This window comes from Pleuronectes platessa, chromosome 13 (genome assembly GCF_947347685.1).
Source record: "Pleuronectes platessa chromosome 13, fPlePla1.1, whole genome shotgun sequence".
Lineage (NCBI taxonomy): Eukaryota > Metazoa > Chordata > Actinopteri > Pleuronectiformes > Pleuronectidae > Pleuronectes > Pleuronectes platessa.
This window is the reverse complement of record NC_070638.1, coordinates 16,291,748-16,314,583: the sequence shown is the minus strand read 5'-3', so window position 1 is coordinate 16,314,583 and position 22,836 is coordinate 16,291,748. Positions and strand designations below refer to the sequence as shown.

The window sequence follows — 22,836 nt, the reverse complement described above, 5'->3', positions numbered from 1 at the left end:
TGCCAAATGCAGAGAGTTTTGTGTATAGGTGAAATACTTCATATGAACGTGCAATCACCAGATGTCTGTAAATCAACACTTCACAGGCAGCTGCCACTGTTTGATGACAAGAGAAGATGGAGACCTGAAACATGTTCGTCGTCAGGGTGCTGAAGACTGAAGCTAAGACAATTATCACACTTTTAAAGAGACTCATTTATTTGAAGAAACATTACAAAACTATTCTCAAAAAACAAAATCGGATGGAATCGGGGAACATACGTGCCATCCACGCAAATACATAACGGCCCTCTGAAAAAAATACTCTTCCCAATCGCGACAGTCCAGAGTCCAACAGGGGGGGAAATATCTCTCCTTCCGAGTGTAGGACGTCCACAATACAAACGGCTCTATACAACGATATGAATTATGAACGGGAAACCCTCCATTGACATTTGAGCAGTTGTGCACGCTGTGCTCATTTGTCCCACGATCGGTTGCCCACTCACCACTTGCAAAGTCAAGAAGCAGGTCGGCTATGCCACCCTCCATCAGAAAAGGTGGGGTTCGCTGTGTGGGTCTGAACAGGACAAAGGAGCTTCCGTGTTTTACGTAGTCACTGTGTTTTTGCCGGCTAACCCACTGTGACAAACCGGCTGCCTTTACCGCTTAGTGCCATCGTGGTGCGCTGATCCTTCATGATGCGGAATCGCTCGTTCAAAGTCATCGACGTTTGCTGTGAAAAGAATCGGGTGAACAAATGTTTAACACACTTTAATGAAACTACAAACAAGACCTACGCTGAGTCGATAGCTGAAAGTCTACAAACAACCCATGTCAGAACTGATCTAATTAAACTATACCTATTAATTAGAGCTGTGAAATGATTAAAATTTTTAATCAAATTAATCACAGGTTTCTATGGATTAATCATGATTAATCACATTACCGATTTTCTCGGAATATTTTTGTGAAAATAAGATTTATGACATTTAACTTTTCTTTTGTGCTGCAACTCAGCAGTTCTTCAGCAGTTATCATTGCTTTTCCATATGGAACATTAATATAATCTTCATCCTAAACAATATTCGGGCTCCTTAGCCATTGTGTGGTTGAATAAAACTTTTTTTTTTTAATTAAACAGAAATTATTTGAGCTTCTTAGCCATAGGATGGTTGACATTTTTTATATTTTTTGTCACACAACCATTAACCACACCATGATACAATCTAATGCCTCTAAAGGCCCTCTTAGCTACTCGGTCTTTAGCCAGTTGGTGAGGCAAACTAACTTGTTCAAATTCTCTGACAGTAAAGCTGACCGCTTCTTTTGCACAATGTGTCCTGCGAGTGAGTCTGGTTTGGCGCATTCCACTTGAACGCCCCTCGCCGACCAACACATGCTTCGCGTTGCGGTGGTTAGGCGGGTATTGCTACGTCGAAACGATAACGTCTTCTCGCAGAGTGTGCATATCACCTTGGTTTTACTGAATGTTCGATCTTTGTTTTTTTGGAACACGATCTTCCCGTCCAGAAGGTCCTCAGGTTCATCAGAATTATCCATGTTGTTTGTTTGTTTGAATGGCAGCTGCCGTCTGACTGCATTACGCCGGGTTCACACCGGACGCGGAAGCGACGCCGAAGCGAGGCGTAAGCGCAGCGCCAATCCTCTGGCTCCCATCCACTCCCATGTTAAACCGCAGCGCTGAACACACCGGAGGCTGAAGCGTAGCGTTGTGCCGCGGCTGCCTAGCGCCGTGAAGCGATCGTTTCGGCGTCGAGTCTATTTTTTCCGCTTGACGCGAGCGTATCACGACAGGAAACACACTGAAAAATGATTTTAAACGATATAGATGACATATTTGATATGATATAAATGATCAAATATGCATCCCATACTTTGTATTCACGTTCTGTTGTCTTGGAGTTTTAATTTTACCACTTTTCCCAACCACATTATTTAATGTCCCCAGCTGCGTTGCCTTCCGCGGTTGCAGTCGCGGGACTATTCTGCCTTTACGCCTCGCTTCGGCGTCGCTTCCGCGTCCGGTGTGAACCCGGCGTTAGAGCAGCAACTAGTACAGAGGCGGCGGAATTGGAAGGTCCTTCTGCGCATGCGTTAAATGCGTTAAAAAAAAAACACGAATTAATCCTGTAATTTAATCATAACGCGTTAACGCGTTATTTTTCACAGCTCTACTATTAATACCTACTTCCTGCCTTTCAGATTTGTGGGGAAGTGCAAGTAATTCAGGGACTTTAATATTCTGTCGTACTTTTCATGGGCTTTACATTTCAATAACTGTGGTCTTAACTCTTAAATGTACTTGTTGAAATCTGCCTATGACTGTGTATTTAACTAAATAGAATCAACAACGTAGGATGCTCTCACCGGTTTGCCTACACTGTTGATGTCAAACTCTAGAGGGACACCTTTTGGTATTTTCTTCTCTACTGGTTCTATCTTGACCGGAACAGGAGTGACAGCCGGGGGGTGCAGGGTCCAAGCAGTGGGAGGCCTGTGAAGAGGTGGCAGAAACAGTTTGTTGAATCTGGAGGTGTCTAAGATCATTGTCAACATGTAAAATTCCTCAGAAAAGAAACAAAATCACACACACACAAACTTGAACACTAGGTGCTGGAGAAAAGACCACATCAGTTGATGCTCACATAAACTTATATATTTTAGATCACAGGTTAGTTAAGTTCCCTGGCACTGCCACTGTTTCTGACATGTAAAATCCAACATATGTGTAAATATAACGAATAGTGAGTTTGTGTTGAGTGGTACTAACTCAGGCTGCGTCCTGGCTGTGGGGTTGTCAATTGAAACAGTCAAGATCCCGTTGTTGGCTGTCGATGTGCGCCACCTGGTGGACAAATAGATGCCGTATCAATATCACAAGCACAACAGACACTGACCCTAAAATGGCAGACAATGGTCCCCCAACCCCACCTCTCCAATTATTCACATCCGTAGTGGGACTTCCTCTTTCCCTGCACACACAACAGAGTAGCTGCTACTACAAAAACAGGCTGGAGCCTACAAATACTCACTGGCGAGTTCTGACTGGAGAGCGAGGACTTGGCTTCTGCACCTGAGCTTGTACCTGCCGAGCGACATGAAGAATAAACAGTGGTGCATTGATAGTTGGATTAGGTCTGGAAGTACACAGATAACCAGTTATAACTACATATACAAAGAGGGAATGTTCTAAAAATATATTTAACAATGACCTGTAAATCCATAAATAAATAGCACGTGCCTTGAGTCCCCTGCGAAGAAGAAATGTGGCCTGGCGTGCTTCCCTCCGAGTCTGCTGGACAGGGGGCAGTGGTCTGAAGGACAGGAACAAAAAACAGAGCTGAAATACAGCTGAGCAATCGCTGCAGGTTTAAACAAGTGTACTGTGAACTGTAGAGTTGAACACATGAGCCTTCACTCATCTAAAGAAGTTTAAAATCCAGCTGCTTTCCACAACCCATTGCTTAAACATATGTTTTGGGCCATAAAAAGCCCTGATGTAGGTTCTTACAGCACACCCCCAAGTCTTCATGAATCAATAAACAATCATACAATAGCACATAAGTGCACCATTTGACTGTATTAGTTGTTGTAAAGAGGTCCTCACCGTCGTCGCAGCTGAAATGGTCTCCTGACTGATGTGCTCGGGCCTCTCTGTGGATCCGGCTGCCTGTACAGTCGCCTCTGAACCTCCGGCTTCCTGTACGGAGTTTCAGTGCGTTGAATGAAGGGCCTTGTTTTCTGTCTTGTTTTCTGAAAGAGGAACGTGTAGTTATAACCAAGGCAAAGCATCCACAATTTACCCTGCAGGGGGAAGATACTTTAAAGTTTTGTTTCAGCGCAAAATACACACATCAGGAATGGGAAACTTCCATTTCCTTTCGGTTGTTTTACCAGCATCCACACAAGAATTCATCCATCTTTATAAAGCCTAGTTTAAAAGGCATAGAGAGCTAAATGACAACACTAACATTTTATTGACTTGATTATCTGAGTTAAGGTCTGATATGAAATGAGGCAGTTGGATCATTTAAGTAAGAAGAGACAGAAATAAGAATGTAACTGATAAGAATGAGAAAGATCGAATGGATCCCAGACTGATGACATAACTCTGTGTTTATTATGTAAAACACATTTTAACTAACTGTGGCTCACTCTGAGAGGAAAATATAGAAAAACAACAAAAGATGTTGTGTTGGTTCAAAGTTATGATCACAGCTGACAAGGCTTTTGTCAGAAGTTGACATTTTATAAGTTTATAAGCAACATGTCTAAGATTGTCCGGTCTTCACAGTTTGTTTAGACTCGCTTTTAGTCTCTGCTAGCCAAGAGGGGGAAGTTACGAGTTGTTTAAGCTTCAATATCAGTCTCACATAGCTTCAGTCTCACTGTACACTGGATTTTCAGTGATTCATCTTTAGTTTAGCTTCTTCTCATTCGCTTCTCTCTTTGCTTTGTGTTTTCTAAACAACGTTTTTAACAGGAGGAGAGGACACAGCCGTTCTCCCTCAATCCTTGACGACGCAGCGTCACCCCACATGATGCACAGGAGCGGAAATCCAGCAGTGAAATAGAGCATGTATGAAAGGTTTTGGTTAAGGAGAAACAAATATAAACAACAAATAAATCCATGGAGCAGAAAACCCTGCTGATGATAAGAGAACAGTGGTGTCTATTCAAAACCTACCTAAGAGGCTGAGAGCTCTACTGCCGCTTCTCAACGTGTACAGAGAGGATTCCTATGACCTGAGCCATCGCTCTTCTTTATTCAAACTAAACATTACACCTGAAGATTCTCAGCCATCCAGGTCCTGGTCTCTTCAGAAGTTGTACAGGTGTGTGTGTGTTTGTGTGTGTGTGTGCCCATAGACCCTCAGGTTAAACCCCTGAAACCTCCCATAAGACTTTTGGTTGAGAGACGAATCCCCTTCATGAGCTGGTTCATGTGACTACGTACACGTGTTCAGCTTCTGAGCAAACCCAACAAGGTCAGTAAATAAGTTCTGTGACAAATACCAGTGATGCTGATGGGAAATATTGCAGACCAGTGTCAGCAGCTGCTGTCAGTGCATCATCACTGGCATGGACATGTCCTGCAGTGTGTCCTCCATTACCTGGTTGATCGCTGCTCTGTTCAAGATGCCCACTCGTTTGAGCAGGGCGGTGGGCCTCCTGGCGGCCAGGCCTGTGATGACCCCCTGACCCCGCCGTAGCCCCTGCAGGGGAGGGACCCTCCGGTTTCTTAATTTAGGTGCTGCTCCTCGGGGTGCGCCACCTCCTGGTAGAGATAATAATAACTGCGTTACACGCGTACAGAGCAGGTTAGAAGAGGAGTAAATGACTGACACACACACAGACACACACACACACACACACACCTCTCTGAGCGGGTCCCAAAGCTGCAGCAGCCCGAGGTGACACCTGTGGTAGGCGGCCTTTCTTCTTCACCGGTCTCCGGCTCCCTGGGGCCTGTCTCCTCCTCAGCTGCTGCTGCTCCTTCTTGTTCAGGCGAATGATGTCATCTGTTCAAATAAAAAAAGAATCACACGAGCAGAGTAAACGATGGCGTCTGAATGACACTTCGCGAGCCAGCTGCACACGCCCTCCCATCACTGAGCGCCGTTAGCTATCATTAGCTCGGGCTGTATTATGGTACCGTGACGGCCGGCTGCTGAGGCCCTTACCCAGCGACATGTCGACTTTATCGGGCCCCGCGGGTTTCCTCTCCCGGTCCTCCGCGAAGCCGCTTGTGTCCATGCTGTAGAGCCCGTGAAACACGCAGGGAGCGGGGAGACGGACTGTGGCAGCTGCAGGGTCGAGCTATGGCTTCCTCTCTGTACCACACAGCAAGGTACCTACCTCCTCCCGACGTAAGCGGTGCCGCGCATGCGCCGCGGACCTAAAGCATTGTGGGTGACGTAGTTCTAGCCCATCGACAACACCGTGTTACAAAACCCAAACACAGGCGGGTTAGGGTACCAGACGCTTTCAGACGTGTGTTGAGAGTCGCGGTCACTCGTTAAGTCGTGGTTTACACCGAGTGTCGAGTTCGTTTCCCCCGCTACACGGCGACAGAAGAACTACAGGATTCCTTCGCTGCATGTTCTTCATCTGGAGGAGGTGAGAGTTATCTTCATGAATTCGAGAGAGGAGTTTGTGCAGCGGTGTCGTGCTCCTGGTTTGTTGTCTTTGATCCGTGGAGTTTTCTTCCTCAATTTAATCCTCTCGGTAACACGTAATGTCTGTGCGGTTTAACGATTTCCGTGTCTTGTTGTGATTCTCACCGCTTTCCCTGTGGTCCCTCGCAGCTCCCCCTCTGTACAAAGGCGACTCCTGACGCTCAGAGACCAGAGATCACCAAGTCCACTTCCCTCCCTCTTCACCGGCTCCTTCTCCAGTGTTTCCACCATGTCAGATAAGAAACGTAAGGCTGCTCCCGCCGGTAAAGAGCGCTCCGCCAAGCAGAAGAAGCTGGCCCCCACGAAGAAGCAGCCGGAGAAGCAGCAGCAGCAGCAGGAGGAGGAGGAGGAGGAGAAGCAGCCGAAGAAGCAGCAGCAGCAGCAGCCGGAGAAGCAGAAGAGGACTGCGGGCTGGCTGCAGGACCTGCTCATGCAGCAGAGGTCAGAGGAGAAGGAGACGAAGTTCAACGAGATGCGTCTTCGAGTCCTATCTAACACTGAGAAGATGAAGCAGGGCTCAGAGGGGGTCCTGTACTGGATGTCTAGAGACCAGAGAGTACAAGGTAAACCGCTGCACAACCAGCACTGAGCCATTTTCCTTCTCTTCATGTGTCTAATAGCTGTGTGTGTTTTTGTGTGTGTGTGTGTGTTTCCTCTTGTGTTTCAGATAACTGGGCTCTGATTTATGCACAGAAACTCGCAATGAAGAAAAACCTTCCTCTGCACGTCTGCTTCTGCTGGTTTGTGCCAAAGTCCGAACTGTCTACGCTGAGGCGTTACAGCTTCATGCTCGAAGGGCTGAAAGAAGTCGCAAAGGTGAAGATTTAGTTTGGAGGCACAGATTAAATCCAATAGTTCTAGTAGTGCACCAGTCAGTTTATCAATATGTTTTGATTCCTGGGAAAGTCACTACAGCGTATCATTTATATTCAAATAAGTAAAACAAATAGAATCCTTTGATAGTCCCACAGTGGGGAAATTTGAGATCAACCAAACACTTGTCAGTCTCTTCTCATGTATTTTTCTTGCTTATACTTTTACTACTTTTTACCAGCTAAAAAGATGCTATTGAGGGTTTTAAAGAATCTACCACTGGAATTCAGATCTTATAAATGAAGATTGGTATTTGTATTTCAAAAGATTTATTTTCGAAAATGCAAATCAATACTAAATCAACTATTTACAATTTACTAAGGGTTAAAATAAGTTATGGAGGAAAATTCTGTCACGTTTTACCCTGTTGACCTCATTCAACAAGCAACTTTAAGATGTCCCCCTGATTTAGGGTGATCATGACCATTATGTTTCACTTTATTTAGATGATTAATGGAAGAAATTATCAACTGATGTCTTAAAGTATTAGATGAATAATGTTGGTTTGAATTAAAGTCACTGACAAAACTTTGCTACACGTACAAACTCAAATCTCATGCAGGTTTATGTTACACGTTACGATTTATGTGTGAACATCACTTTTATAAGTACAAAAGAAAAAGATTACAAAAAACGTTTCATCTCGAGTTAAATGAGCAGCAACATATTTAAATCGCACAGTACAGTCAGGGGAATAGGGTGAACGTGCAGAAATGTTGCTTTCCTCAGTGATATGTGATCCACATTGTTTAATTCAACTTAGTCCACTAGTCCTAATTCTGTTGTTCTACTCTCAACAACCAGGAATGTAAAGCCTTAGACATCCAGTTCCACTTACTCCATGGATCGGCAGGGGACGTTCTCCCCGGCTTTGTGTCTGACCACAGCCTGGGGGCAGTGGTGACAGACTTCTACCCTCTCAGAGAACCTCTGCAGTGGTTAGAGGACGTCAAAAAGAAGCTTCCAGGGGACATCCTCCTCAAACAGGTAAAAGCTCCCTCTCAAATGTGTAATTTACAGACAGAGTTTGCTGATTGGCTGCTCAGCCTATAAGTTTTTGTAGTATATTTAATATTAGAGTTTGACCCTGCCTCATATTTACAGTAGAGGGGCACACTGGGAGCACTTGCACCAAGGCTAACGCCCTATCTTGCCAAGTCAGAGCAAGTGGTGAAAAAGATCTTTGGGTCCGTCCATTTATTTGGATAGTTTCAGCTTAATCCTGCTAAAAAATAAACACAAGCTGTCCATGTATGAAATATTTAAGTTCAAATAATCCTGATTTGTCCTTATAGTTGGATAACGGAATTCAACATTGTCCTTTTTATAGGTTGACGCCCATAACATTGTTCCCTGCTGGGTAGCGTCCCCTAAACAGGAATACGCCGCCAGAACGATCAGAGGAAAAATCACCAAACTTCTGCCGGACTTCCTCACCGATTTCCCTCCGGTAGAGAAACATCCAGTCACGGCTAAAAAAACTGCTGAAGTAAGTGCTGCAGAAACACCGAAGGGAACATTCACGCTGCTGTGGATCAAAGTGAATTTGTTATTGAAAGGTGGAGAAGACACCAAGTGTTTTTATGTCAGATTCAAGGACTTTTGGATCGGTTGAAACCACGCACACATATTCAGTCTCATCCTGAAAATATGATTTGCTTTTGAAGTGTTAACTTAGATCAATACAATGTGAGATTAACCTGTCAGAGAGACAGACTGCTGAAATTAAATACCGCTTTCAATCTTTAGCTCTCTCCTCTCCGCTGCACATCGTTTATTGATGAGTGAACATAAACAGGCATTTCTGTTACGACTGTGACAAGTTTTAAATTCTATCTCAGTAGCAGCTTTTACTGCTGTGCTGTGATAGATAAGCCCATCGCTTGTGTGAGTACTCTCCTAATTTGAAGGGAGAGATTCAGAACATTCTCTGCTTTAGAAGTTTGCATTTCACTGTCACAGCACAGTGGATATTTTAGCTCACCACTGGCCGCTGCGACTCCTGCTGACTGGTTCTGTGTCCTCCTCTCTTCACCTCACAGCCAATAGCGTGGGACACAACTCTGGCCTCGCTGCCGGTCGACAGGGAGGTCGTGGTGCCGGAGTGGGCCAAGCCTGGCACCAAGGAGGGGATGGCCATGTTGGAGTCCTTCATTGACGTACGCCTCAAACTGTTTGAAACCAAACGCAACGACCCAAATGTCCACGCCCTCAGCCAGCTCTCCCCCTGGCTCCACTTCGGTCAGTAATCTATATAATAATTCAGAAACGTTACGAATGTTAAGGGCCTATGAAAGTGCGGTGTTGAATTTGGTGCGATCTGGACATGTGATACGCTGGGACTCATCCTCTTATTGGAGATCCAGATCATCTGGATCTCATCGTGTTCTCGACAGCTGATTCTCCTGTTAGGGGCTCCGTGTAAGAGATAAGATAACAGTTTATTGATCCACACACCCGGGGAATCCAGTTGTTAGAGCAGCAGGCAGGTTAGAATGAGGTAGAGAAGAGAATAAAAATATATAAAAAAGGCAATAGACTGAGTTGAGCTTAACTGAGCTCTGAATAAACAGGTGAACAGCTCTGTGTTCAGCTTCAGGCTTCTGTGGACGGCGTCCAGCAGCCAGGCTTGACTTGGTGCAGCTCAGTTACTGCCGTTGTCTTTTACAATTTCAGAGAAAAAGCTGCAGCCAGCATCACAGAAGCCTAAGCCAACAGCCCATTCCAATCAGGCAGGTTCCGAATGGCCACTGCACTAGTTCAATGAAAATAAAAATTACTGGGCATAAATGTAATTATCACTTCTTCTTACCTCCCTTTATCATTTGTCATTTGTGACCTAATCCACCGCTAAAAATAGATCAAACACTACTATCCACACTCGATGATGACCTTCAAACAACTCCAACCATTATGCCATTCACTTCATTACTCAAGATATTGATTGTACTGATCACTGGGTCTAAATATTAGATGCTCATCACTTGCATCCACGAAGCATCAACCATATCGGAGTCTTAATTTACTGGAGCTCACTGTCAAAGTAGCTGAGATATTGCAGATTCCCAGCTGAGTTCAAAGTGAACAGCAGTGACGCACAGATCACAGAATGTGTTTGTTTTAACTCGACCGCAACACTGAACTTGGGAAGAAAGTCTCTACTGTTTGCATTCTCATCTAATCTCGTCTTTAAATTCCTCTGTTCCTTTCCAGGCCACATCTCAGCTCAGCGCGTGGCCATTCAGGTTCAGAGCAGTGGGAGAAAGGCAGGTCAGGCCGTCGCCTCCTTCATCGAGGAGCTGGTGGTGCGCAGGGAGCTGACGGACAACTACTGCTACTACAACAAGAAATACGACAGGGTGGAGGGTCAGTGGAAAATGAATCGTTTCACTCTGCTGTAACAAATGGCCCATCAGTGACATCCGCTCACAATCTGAATTACTTTGTCCAAATTACAGGCTTGAAAGGATTCGGCTCTGTCTTTGTATTTTCACAGTTTCTGGAAATGATGTATTACGTGCTTGTGTCACTCAGGTGCATATGAATGGGCTCAGAAGACGTTGAAGGACCACGCCAAAGACGAGAGGCCTTATCTCTACACACGGGAGCAGCTGGAGAAAGCAAAGACACACGACAAACTGTGGAATGGAGCTCAGGTAAAACACTGAGACGGACCAGATCTCAATGGGGCTGATGTAAACCTACATGTCCGTTTGTTTTGGGCTTTGTTTCCAACTGCTTTCCATTCCATGTCTCTTTTAGTACCAGCTGATCACTGAAGGGAAGATGCATGGCTTCTTGAGGATGTACTGGGCCAAAAAGATTCTGGAGTGGACAACGTCACCAGAGGAGGCGCTCTCCATCGCCCTCTATCTAAACGACCGCTATTCGCTGGATGGCCAGGACCCGAGTGGTTTTGTTGGTAAGCTCATTCATAAAATAAAGCAAGTCAGACACTGATGGACTGCATTGTTTTCCTCACATCTTGATTTTCCTCCTGTAGGGTGTATGTGGTCTATTTGTGGCATCCACGACCAGGGCTGGGCAGAGAGAGCTATTTTCGGAAAGATCCGCTACATGAACTACAAAGGCTGCACCAGGAAGTTTGACGTCCCCAAGTTTGAGCAAAAGTACTGTCCCAAAAACCTGTGAAGCTAAACTGCATTGAGACAGGGAAGGAAACGCATGAGCTGGTCCATATCTATTACACGTTCAGCTCAGGGAGAGGTTGGACAGTGTCTCTAGCGGTCGATTTTTTGTTTTATGGTTGTCCGCTGCTTCAAGTACAAAATATTAGGCATGTCATAGCTCAGTCAGTGTTTTATCATTACTGTAACTGTGCTCTGGTATTTGACTGCAGTGTATTATTTTGTTAACTTACCACGAGATCATTATCTGTGGTTTTTCCTTTGTTGTTTTACTACTTTTATACAACAGCTTCTACTTCAGATTTGTACTGTTATGTTACAAAGAAGTTGCCGTGTTTCAGGACCACAGTGTTTAAACTTCGGATTCCTCTTGTTCTCGGAGAACTTTAAACAAAATAAAGTCATAAACTGTTTCTGTTCAGCAAAGTCCCAGTGTCGTGATTCATTCACAGTCCTCCCATTCTAACTTGTCACTGAAGAAAGCAACAAATCCACTTTATGTTGCCTTTTTAAAAGACTAGTTTCATCCCCCACAGTCATTCAGAGTTAAGTAAAGACAGACTTTGAAGTTTCCTCTGCAGACAACTGTGAAAGATCTGTGACCTTTTAAAATAGCATTGATCTTGAATGGCACTCAGTACACAATGGAGAACTCACTTTCACCAAGATCCACATTAAACCGTCTTCCATTATGTGTCAGTGATGACGCATGTTGGCCGCTGACGTGACGAGAAATCCAAGCAAAACCTAAAAAAACAGATTCTATTAGAAAGACATGCAGCTGAATCCTCTGTGAAATGAGCTGAGATCAGTCAGTAACACTTTGTCACGATTTACCCATTTATTGCACAAATGGGAATACAGCTATGGCTCCATTCTTTGGATGTTCCCTGGAGTAGCCAAGCATCATGCTTAGATAAAACGGGGAACACGACAAAACCCCCCCAGTGGGCGTAGCAGGCTAGAATCATTTGTTCGAGATGAATATCGTTGACCACAACCATGTTTGTGCTCAGTGCTAAAGGGTGGAGGCTGGGGTGGTGGAGCCAAGTTGCCGGTGGTAGTGTAGCTGAGCAGGGATCAGTGAGGAGGAGGTCGTATTTAAAGGGACCGCTTTGTGATTGGTGATTGGTGAGTGACTGACGAGCACCCATGAACCTATCAGTAGCTGACAGCTTTAAGACAGCTGAGCACATGACTCCATGTCCTGCATGAACTAACTCAATGCTTCATTTTTGTGTAATTTTGCCAGTTACATGTTAACCTCAGACTGGAGGCCGACTAAAAACTCGACAACCATTTGTGAATATCTGTGAACATTTTCAGGACAATTCACCAGCTCCTCCTTCATCAGGTGAAGGAACCAACACACCAACACTGATATCACAGTCAAGCTGTTAGTGAAGCTAAAAATGAAAAAGATGAGATCTCTCACCTGTTCTCTGGGGGGGGGTGTCTGTCTCCACTTTGCAGATGTTTGAGGTATTCCAACACGAGAGCATGGGACGTGTGAACCGAATGCAATCGCAGCAGAATGTTAGTGTCCTGGGATCCACCTGTCTGAGTTGAGAATTAATCACTCAACCCCTGTGAGTCCTTTTGAATGAGGAGAAAATGAAAACAGTGAAGCAGTGGTGAGGGTTTATCCATCAAGAGGTCCCTTGTATCTTTAATATTTAATATTTATAGTCTCCAAAGTACTTTTGGCTAACCCTGACACCCATGCTGCTGTTGTAAATATGTGTTTCTGCATGTAAGCTTATCCCAGCAGGGGGGTTTCAGGAGGAGGAAAATGGAAAACACCTTCATAATAGTAAAATGATTTCTTCATATGCTGGCGGACATTTGCCCTGGATTCTGTGCTCAATTGTTAATATTCTGGCTGTGGTTATTTTCCACCTATTCAGTCTTTATACAAGCTCATTGTGTTCATTGTGAGGTGAAGGCAGTGGGGGAGAGGGCACTGTGCTTCACCCTTTGTTGAGCTTTCTAATTAACCCAAACTATATGTGTTTGCACTGCGGGATGACACACACACAAACACACACACACACACACACACACACACACACAAATGCACACACAGAAGCTAGGGTGGCCTTGAATAATGCTTATTCTGACTCACTATACAATATGAATACATCCATTTTCCTAGTAGTAGCTTTACAAGAGGGCGACATATATTCTGTTTGTGTTCATTTAAATTAGTGAGTTAAAGGTGTAAAGCTCCATCATTGCAGATGTGTTGCTTTTACCCTTATAGACAGTATATAAAGCCTGGATGTATTATAACTATTCAAAAGATGTATCTAGCAAGAAATGGAACATCTGTTTAGGAAGCAGCTTATTATTTAAGAATGTGAGGGTCAAACGCTGGAGACGTGATATATGTAGAAATGTGAGATATTCACATGTTCGAATAAGTTTATCAAATTAAGGGGAAATTGAGCCCACAATTTTTAGATTTTAAATTCACATCAGTGACAGTAGATATTTGCAATCAAAGGGTCTTAAATGATCTATGATGTTTTATGAATCATTTCCAAATCTTTAGTCTTGTATTAGCACCTAAACAGATTGATTAAAAACTGAACATTATAATAATCATTAAAAGAGGATTAACTGAAAGGCTGGGTTGTTATACTGCATATTGTTCTGCTGTCTACTGGAGAAAAACAATTGTGAATTTTCATGAAAGTGTATTTTTATATCAGCAACCGGCTGCGTCTCACACAAATCAATGTTAGCTTTGCTCTAGCTTCAAGTGACGGCTGTTTAGTTGCAGTGAAGACATGTCTCCAATTTACAGAGCTTGGGTGTGTGTATAAAGCACTTCCATGCTTCAGATGGACTTGTTTTCCAGGAGGATCCAGGCTTTGACATGGCCCCAGTGATGCCTCCACCTTTGCAACCTGATGTCTGACGACTTCCACAGCCCTGAACTGTCAGTCGTTTTATGGTTTTAAGTCACAGCGGACATCCTTGTGTCAGCAGTGTATATGCAAAGTTTCAAATGGATCTGAAGAGAATCTGAAGGACAGATGAAAAGGTAGTTTCCTCTGTTTATAGTTACATAAAATTGTTGATGGTTTGCATGAAACCAGTTTTATGCAGCACTTCCCTGCTGAATGTCAGGTTTTATAGCTGAATATACTGCTAACACTGAATCGTTCAGAGCAGCTGATGGAGCCGCAGCCTCACTCTGCTCTCTGTTCATCAGGTCAAGGATGTGGTCCCATGTGTTACCAGGCCTTTTCTAAACTGCTCTTGTCTGAGAGTCATTCGTGCTCCATCAGTGTCAGACCCCGTCCACACACTCATCCCATTATCCAACACTTCATCTCATCATTTACGCAGCGAAACACATCTGCTCCTCCGCCGCGGGAGGAATTGGACAGTACAAGGACGCACAAATTCAATGCAGAGACGTGCATAGCAGCATATTTGTCATCTGTGTAAGATGTGAGAATATTCCAACTCCTGCCATGAAAAGCCTTTGAGCACTGACTCTCTCCTGACTGCTTTGGCAGCTGGGTTTGCACTGTATGATGCAACTCTTTTACTTTTTAAAATGGAATAAAAGTGAAGAGGACATGGACAAAGGTCAGCGAAAATTCTGAAGATGCGTATCTGTTACTAGATTTCAGATACCTGTCGTTCCTTACTCCAGATCTTTACTCTGGCTCCATGTCTTTTAATGAATTGACTTCAAAACCCTGCCGTTGATTTAAAAAGCACTGAATAGAAATAAAGTATATCTAATTATTCTGCTCCCCATTAGCTCCATTAACAGTTCACCGGTTGCCGCCCTAACAGAGTGGACAGAGGTTGTCTACACTGTGCCTGTCCAATTCCCATTAATCCCTCTGTATCCTGGCTTTGTACAAGAGGACTGACTGCAATGTAGTCCTGAATGGATTTGCATGAAACGTATTTACACCTGATTCTGCACAAAAACACACATTTTATGATTGTTTATATATATTAAATAATAATATATTATGATTGATTATTTATCATAATTGGAATGAATAAATTGAAAAAAAATCCCTATATGTCATTAGCTTTTTCTGAAATGTTGCCTCCTGCTAATGCATGAGGATAGCAGATCCAGGATCGTGGCTCGTGCTGGCATCTGGACCTGGATACAACCAGATTGTTTAGATAACAATACACCTACTCTCTATGCTAATACTGACCACACCTCTACCATGGCATCACTGCTCTCCCCTCCCCTCTTCATCTCTGCCAGACATTTTCTCTTTGTATAAATACTTTGTTAGTGTCTGTCTTTTCTCATGAATGATGGTTGTAAATTCTTTTTATTATTTGTGGATGTGTTCTACTGCTCTTCTGTCCTTCCAGGGAGAGGGAGCCCTTACTTGTGATTCTCTCCTCACCCTTGTCGTGGGTTAAGAGTTGAGGACGTCGCACCTTATACAGCTATTCAAGCACTTTGTGGCAAATTTTGTCTTGTGATATGATTGGTGAGTTAAGGATTTACGACCGATTGCAACAGCACACCTTGATGCTCTCTCAGAGTAATAAGGAAAATAAATGAGGTGGAATGAACCCTCTTGGGCTAATGTAGCTGCTGCTTTGTAGTCATGGCGACGTTAATAACTGGCCTCCATGCTTTTACAAAGACAATGTCTCATGAAACCAAAATGGTGAACGCCGTTAAGTGTCTTACGGTGCGTGAAGTCACGAGTACTTACCACAAAGATGACTCACTACATTGAAATTGTGCAAATCTAATCTGATGGAACAATGTCTATGTATTCTTATGAAAACATTCAGAAAATAATCAGAGTGTCTTTTTTAAATGTTGCAAGTCTTGAGCGTGTAAGGTCTCACTACATTGGATATTGTCTGTGGGTGATCTGTAAGTTTTGCAGAACACAGTATCAGTTACGTTTCTCTCTTCCTTTCATTATGTTGTGAGTCCAAGTAAATTACACAAATGATGAAAACAAGATGATGTGAGGCTCAGACTCAAACCCCTCCCCCCTCTCCTACAGCTCTTAACGAGCATCTCACTATGGTCTCTAATTTTGTGATTTGATGGGTTCCAACACTCCAGCTCTCTGCTCATTTCTGTGAAGGAAAGTCAGAATCAAAACACGTCTAGTTCCTCATTCGGGTCGATTTGTGTTTTAATTTCACGGCTCCCACAGTCTGCTCACCCAATTGGTTAAAGTTAAATGCGTTTCTCGTGTTGTTATGTGAGAACATGACAACCAGTCTCTTGAAATGCCATCACTGGGATGATGCTGGGATCTGGAGTGGGTCTATTTGCAGAGGCGGCGTGTAAACAGCGTAACTGTGGAGCTAGTGGGTTTACTGACACTCATTAGTGGTGGTGTGGCACTTTGATAACAATGCACCATTACAGAAGGATTTAATATTTATAAAATCTAATTTCTTCTCCCCCCCTTGTTAATTTTCTGACATACAATCGACCCAGTGACATCATCCTTCCCTTTAGCCTCGACTCCTTACTCCTCATCATCTCCATGAGGACAGATTTATTTTCCTCCTGCATTGTGTGTGACCTAAAGCTGAGCTGAGACAGCCCCATGTTTCTGTGGCATTACTCATAAATAAGCGGTGTTGTTTAACCCAAACATATAAACAGAAGATATTTGTGTCCGTCTGCTGGTCGCTCTGCAGGCGATTGAATATAAAACCATGTGCAAAGACTCATTCCACTAATTTCTCTTTGAGTCAAACAGTAACCCTCTAACCACGAGCATGGGTTTTCAAAAGCAGGTCAAACATATGAAATCAAAGGGAAACATACACACTTTCATTACATAGTAGAGACCTTTATCAATAATCTAAAACATGATGAATATTCACATGTCCTATATACTGTACAGGTCATTTTAAAGCAGTTATTTCATTCGTAAAAAATAGCGATACCACAATTTTAAATGAGGGAACTTGAATATTAATTCATTTTGTTAATTGAGCTTTACACAATTTAACTAATATTGTACATTGTATATGAATACATTTGTGTGAATGCTGTGATGGTCTATATAATCGTAATGCTTTATGTTTTTTATATATATTCATACAATATTATGAACATAATGAAAGTAGTTTTAAGGCACCTGACTAATTAGTATTGTGTCATATTCAAACCATCCCATCATTAATCCTGTTTCCCTTTATTAACTTTCATTTCTGTTTCCTTCTCACACATGAGGCATTGTACCTTCACTCTTCATTCAATATGCAAGCATTGAAATGTTACCTCGCATTATGAGGTAAATACCATAAATACATAACATAAATAGAAATTAATTAACGTCAAAGCTGCTAAATGGTTCTGTCTTCATTGCATAAAAATGCTGCTGTGTGTATTTTTATGCTTATTTCCTTGTTCGTCTGAGAATTGACTGAATCCTCATTTTAATCTTTTATTTTATTGTTCCTCTATTCCAAATCGGTTTCGAGTTACTTTCGATGATGAGGGTGGTAGCTCCTAAATATCCCATGAGTCCCATTCACTAGCCAGGACCACACCATCAACGAGATGCGACGTAGGAGAGTTTAAAGGACTCTTGGGTCTTAGTTTCTTTGTGGGGAAGCTTTGGACTGGGGATCTGTTGAAGCAACCTGGCGGGATGGGCCACCTCAGGACCCTATGTAGAGGAGCAAGGAGAGGGGAAAAACAAGTGATCCGTATAGGAGAAGGGAAGAGGCCAGAGGGTTAGGAGGTTGACGTGTGGTCCTGCTCCTGAAACTCTGCAAGATACCCTCCACCTTGTTGTGGACTCCTGTGTGTTACATGATTCCTGCAGGATGATGGTCAGTTTCACGATTGATTACAAGACAGGAACAAATTTCAATAGGAGCGAGCTGGACAGGAATCATAATAACAATCGTTTTTGCAATATGCAGTTGAAGAAAACATAATTTTCTTTATTTTGAATACAATATATACATCTTTTTTTCATCTATCTGCTCTTGTGGCTGGCTTCTGGTCGGCAGCAGGCAGTCACCTGACATTACATGACTCGTGTGATTGAAAATGCATTACGCTGCCATAAAAAAAATAAAGCCCATTGCCAACAATGGAGTCAGAGTCAGATTAGGGGGAAACCAGCATTGCAAAAATGGGTAAAAGACAACAATCCATGTATCACACTGACAAAATAGCTTTCAGGGAAGTCACAAGTTTTAAAGAGAAGAAGATGTCAATGTTAAATCAACGTACACAGAACGGGAGATGTTTTTACATGAATAGGTTGGGAAAAGGTATTTACAATGCACACCCTCTAATCACACCACTGCTCCACCCAACTTGTGTCCTGTACTTGTTCAATTATAAAAGAAAAATTAAGTTGTTGCCCATCTGTGTATTATATCCAGACCCTAGGTCCAATTCATAGTATTTTCTCGCTCAAGGTGCTGCGCCGGGTCCCCTGTGAGGTGGAGCGTATCGGCCAGCTGTTAGAAAAACAAGTCACTTGACTGAACACTTCCCTGAACCTGGTGGACATGAGGTTGTAGATGATGGGGTTGATGGCGGAGCTCAGGTAGAAGCAAACTCCGGAGACGACGTGGACTCGCTCGAAGAGCTTGAGGTGCTGCTGGGATGAGTTGTCGATGTAACTCCACATCAAGCGGTCCACGTGGAAGGGCGCCCAGCAGAGGCCGAACACGACCACCAACACACCTGGATCAGGAGGATACAATCACATAGAGTCACAGAGAACACGCTAACACAATAACATTATCAGCATATCATCAGTACTTTTACCATCATCTTGCCACTGCACCTTATCTACCTATTTATCTTGTGTTTCTGTTTTTATTCTTTCTACCTCAATATTTTTATTTTATTCTATTGTATTGTATTTTATTGTATTCAAATGTACCGGCTGCTATGACGACTTAATTTCCCTTCGGGGATGAATAAAGTAATCTATCTATCTATATAACAGAAGCAGACACACAATCATCAATCCAATCGCCAGCATGTGACAGACAGCAAGACAAAGCTGAGACACAATATAGTAAAAAGGAAAAAGACAAAAATAACAAGTACTTATGAGCTCGAGGGCGGTTTACACTCAGATGCACACATGGTAAAAAAATAACTGAATAAACACCTACACAGCATCTTGGTGACTTGCACGTTGCGTTTGCTCAGCTTCTGTTTATTCAACCCGAAGACACTTTCCCTTCCAAAGCTACACGTGGTGTCCGCCACGGTCATGAACTTCTCCCTGCGGAGCTGCAGGCCAATGAGCAGGTAGAGAACGCCAATTATCAACATGGGGAGCAGGAAGAAGACCAGCGTGGAAATCAGGATGATCAGGTTGTACATCCAGGTGGGCTTGACCACATCTGAGGATGGAGATACAGAGCAGTGTGGAGAAGCACAGATCTGAGTCAGCTCATGATCCCAGATGTACCAAGGGCATCATCGCTTCATATGTCAGTGTAAAACCTTTTAGCACTTTGTTGCCAGCTAGGCAGTTTCGCTCTAGAAATGGTTAGTCTGTGAGTACATAACACAAATACATTTATATATATATGACCCCCTTAACAGATTCCTTGACATGATTTTGAAAAAATAAATGAGTCTACAGCAAGATTGTATTTAAAGTTGGATGACAGCTCTGATCCCCCAAAGTAGAGCCAAAGCATCTTCATTGCCCCCTGGTGACTGGCTGCAGTATAGGTCAACATGTTTGTGAATGGGACTAGGACCAAAGTAAAACGTGCACGTCATATCGATTTTTTTTCCCAGAAATTGTTTCTGTCATTTGAGCTGATTCTTATCACGCTGCTGTATGTCAAAGTGTTATTTTTCCTCATAAGTTATGTTTGAATTAGTTAGTTGATGCTATAAAAAGTAGATGAAACATCATGATTGACAGCTGAGACTGACTCACGATTGGTCGAGTGCATGTACAGAATTGGCCTCGCTAGTGTTGACACTTGATCCAAACGTGTAAGATGGCCGTTCTTGTATTTATCCAGGATATTTTATCTTCATCTCTGGGTAGTGGAAAGAAGTAGAGATTTTTCATTCATCTTAAGATTCTGTCCATATGTTCTACAGCAACAACAATTTTTGTTTGGTTTTGATGGAGGACTTCCTCGGCCCCTTTTGCCTGGGGCTCCCAGGTCCCTTTAAACACTCATTCATTGAAATGACCTGCAAACCAATAGCATACCTATCGGCCTCATGTGTACTTTGTGTTTAGTGCTAATTGGAAGATGTTTGCAGGTTTTCTGCATGTTAATATTATCTTTGTGAGAATATTTGCATTTGGTCACACAGCAGTGCTACCATGGCTCTTAAACAAAGGAAGAAATAAGATATTAAGATTTACACATACGGCAGATTGTAGATCGAGGAAACTGTCGTCCAAATCTTGGCGGCAGCACCATGATGCCGTGCAGGCTGGTGTTTGGCACAGCACACACAATGGACAGAACCCATAGCATGAAGATGACCCTCCTGACGTGGGCGCGCGTGGTCATGTGTTTGACCTTCAGGGGGTGTACCACAGCCACGTAGCGTTCCACACAGAGGGCGGTGACATTGAGGATTGAGGCGAAGCAGACGGTCTCAAACAGGAAGGTTTTGAAGTAGCAGCCCCCCTCGCCGAGCAGGAAAGGGTAGTTCCGCCACATGTCGTAGAGCTCTAAAGGCATGCCCAGCAGCAGCACCAGCAGGTCAGACACCGCCAGGCTCAGCAGGTAGTAGTTGGTGGGCGTCTGCATCACCCTGTAGCGTAAGATGACCGCGCAGGTCAAACAGTTGCCCAGGACGCCCACCATGAAGATGGCGAGGTAGGTGGCGCAGACGGGAGAGAAGGCGGGGGACCGGAGAGGCCCCAGGCGCCTGGCCAGGTACTCCTCCTCACTCAAACACAGCTCATCCAGATCCTGCTCGGTGGCGTTGGCCAGCACCAGCGAGATATTCATCCCACACCCCACAGCGGCCTCGGGGCAGCCCACGCCATCGAAGACTTGGGCACCAGATATGAAAATAGCTTCGAGGGAACAGTTCAGCTCGAGCATGGTGATGTTTGATGCTTTTTGCAGCTCTATTCCTAGTGAAATGAACAAAAAGGTGGAAAGGTAAGCACCCCACTGGTTTTACACAGTTCAGCCTTTTATTTATACTTTTCAACCTGTGACGATAGTTGTGTAATTTCCTGGCCAAGATTGAAAAATCATACCTTGATGGTGTCTTAAGCTGACGTTCGTGCCAGCCCCCTTCCTACAATGACTGGAAGATGTGTTAGTGAGCCCATGTGAGAACGCAGCAGGACGGTTGTGTTGATGTCTAACACAAAAGTGAAAAGAATATGAATATTTTAGGATGAAAAAGATGTCATACACGTAGAAAACGAGGATGAAGATGTCAACTTGGAATAACAACAAGATTCTGGATCTTTTGGTGATGAGGGCTGACGACAGTGTTGATGTGTTGTAAACAATAACGCATCTTAATAATAAGAGAATTTCGGCGCTGTGTTATACCTCCTGCATGATCAACCCAGACGCCTCTCCTCTTCTCCTTTCCCTACCCGTTGACATGTCCCTGTTTGTCAATTTACCACAGGAAGTTCCAAACCAATACGATTATAAAATATGAGGTTACCTCAATTTTGACCATTCCCTTCTATAATCGGTGTCTTGAGAGTCCCTCATCCGTATGAAGCTGCGACACTAACCTACTGGACACCCATTATCAGCTAAGAAAGTACCCTTACATAAAGTGATTACATTTGGAATCTAAAACTAACACAACTCCCAGAGAGATGATTTGTTCAAGTGAATCTATTAATAATTGACTAGTACACATAAACTGTAGCTGTAACTGAGCTCTCATCCGCACCAGGGAAACTCTGTGCTCACAAGTGGAAGCAACAGGCGGCTGAAAACCAGTTTCATGAATTAATGGAAATTGTAGTATCACCATAGCAGCATGAACTGAGATGCTTGACACAACTCGCCATGTTCTCTGAGCTTTAGCCTTTTAATTATTCTAACATACTAGAATCATTTTAAATAGCCTTGGTATTGTTTTCTGTGCTCACGCAAGTTTTTCACTTAAAGAATAACAAGGAATTAGTATCCATTCAACATAACAGAGATAATTTCATTTGAGGAAAAATTAAATCACACACCTTCAGCTTGCGGGTTCCATGAGGCCTTTTTCCTCTTATTCACAAGAAGTGAAGAAATGAAGACATGTGAGAAGATGTATAATCACCACATGTCTCTGCATCCCGACTTTAGTTTTCCTGCTACTTTACCTTCACTGCTTTGCTGCTTCAATGCGACGCAGCTGCCTTGATTTTCTGTTTGTGCAGCACTCCTTCACACCCCACCTCTCTCTCTCTCTCTCTCTCTCTCTCTCTCTCTCTCTCTCTCTCTCTCTCTCTTACCCCATCACCAGAGCGTGTATGTAGCCTGACACACACACATAGTCTACACACACATACACACACACACACACACACACACACACACACATATTTGTACTTCCGTCTTAGCGAGGACACTGATCGGCATAGTGGATTCCCTGAAGCCCCCTAACCATTCAAACTAAATGCCTATCCTAACCCGAACCCTCATCTACACCTATTTCT

General features: G+C 43.5%; 3 protein-coding genes across 4 annotated transcripts; 1 reads left to right on the top strand and 2 right to left on the bottom strand.

Annotated features, from left to right (window-relative positions):
• Window positions 1–177: 177 nt before the first annotated feature.
• LOC128455301 (UAP56-interacting factor) lies at window positions 178–5,884 on the bottom strand. Its single transcript, XM_053439000.1, has 9 exons — window positions 5,688–5,884; window positions 5,382–5,525; window positions 5,118–5,281; window positions 3,611–3,756; window positions 3,245–3,317; window positions 3,036–3,088; window positions 2,774–2,848; window positions 2,371–2,497; window positions 178–715 (listed from the first exon to the last, which is right to left on the bottom strand). Exons 1-9 carry the CDS (start codon window positions 5,758–5,760, stop codon window positions 614–616), a joined length of 957 nt encoding a protein of 318 aa, XP_053294975.1. The 5' UTR covers window positions 5,761–5,884; the 3' UTR covers window positions 178–613.
• Window positions 5,883–11,629, top strand: cpdp (CPD photolyase). The gene is made up of 10 exons (XM_053438998.1): window positions 5,883–6,123; window positions 6,312–6,745; window positions 6,850–6,998; window positions 7,860–8,042; window positions 8,386–8,544; window positions 9,098–9,296; window positions 10,269–10,421; window positions 10,590–10,711; window positions 10,818–10,977; window positions 11,059–11,629. The coding sequence occupies exons 1-10, from the start codon at window positions 6,104–6,106 to the stop codon at window positions 11,205–11,207; spliced, it is 1,728 nt and encodes a 575-aa protein (XP_053294973.1). The 5' UTR covers window positions 5,883–6,103; the 3' UTR covers window positions 11,208–11,629.
• A 5,521-nt stretch (window positions 11,630–17,150) lies between these two features.
• On the bottom strand, window positions 17,151–22,567 carry LOC128454821 (neuromedin-U receptor 1). 2 transcript variants are annotated; one of them, XM_053438377.1, is made up of 5 exons: window positions 22,372–22,567; window positions 21,418–21,524; window positions 20,569–21,288; window positions 19,334–19,567; window positions 17,151–18,893 (listed from the first exon to the last, which is right to left on the bottom strand). In XM_053438377.1, the coding sequence occupies exons 3-5, from the start codon at window positions 21,254–21,256 to the stop codon at window positions 18,601–18,603; spliced, it is 1,215 nt and encodes a 404-aa protein (XP_053294352.1). In that variant the 5' UTR covers window positions 21,257–21,288; window positions 21,418–21,524; window positions 22,372–22,567; the 3' UTR covers window positions 17,151–18,600. The 2 variants fall into 2 exon arrangements, with proteins under 2 accessions (XP_053294352.1, XP_053294351.1); XM_053438376.1 differs by lacking the exon at window positions 21,418–21,524.
• Window positions 22,568–22,836: the final 269 nt, after the last annotated feature.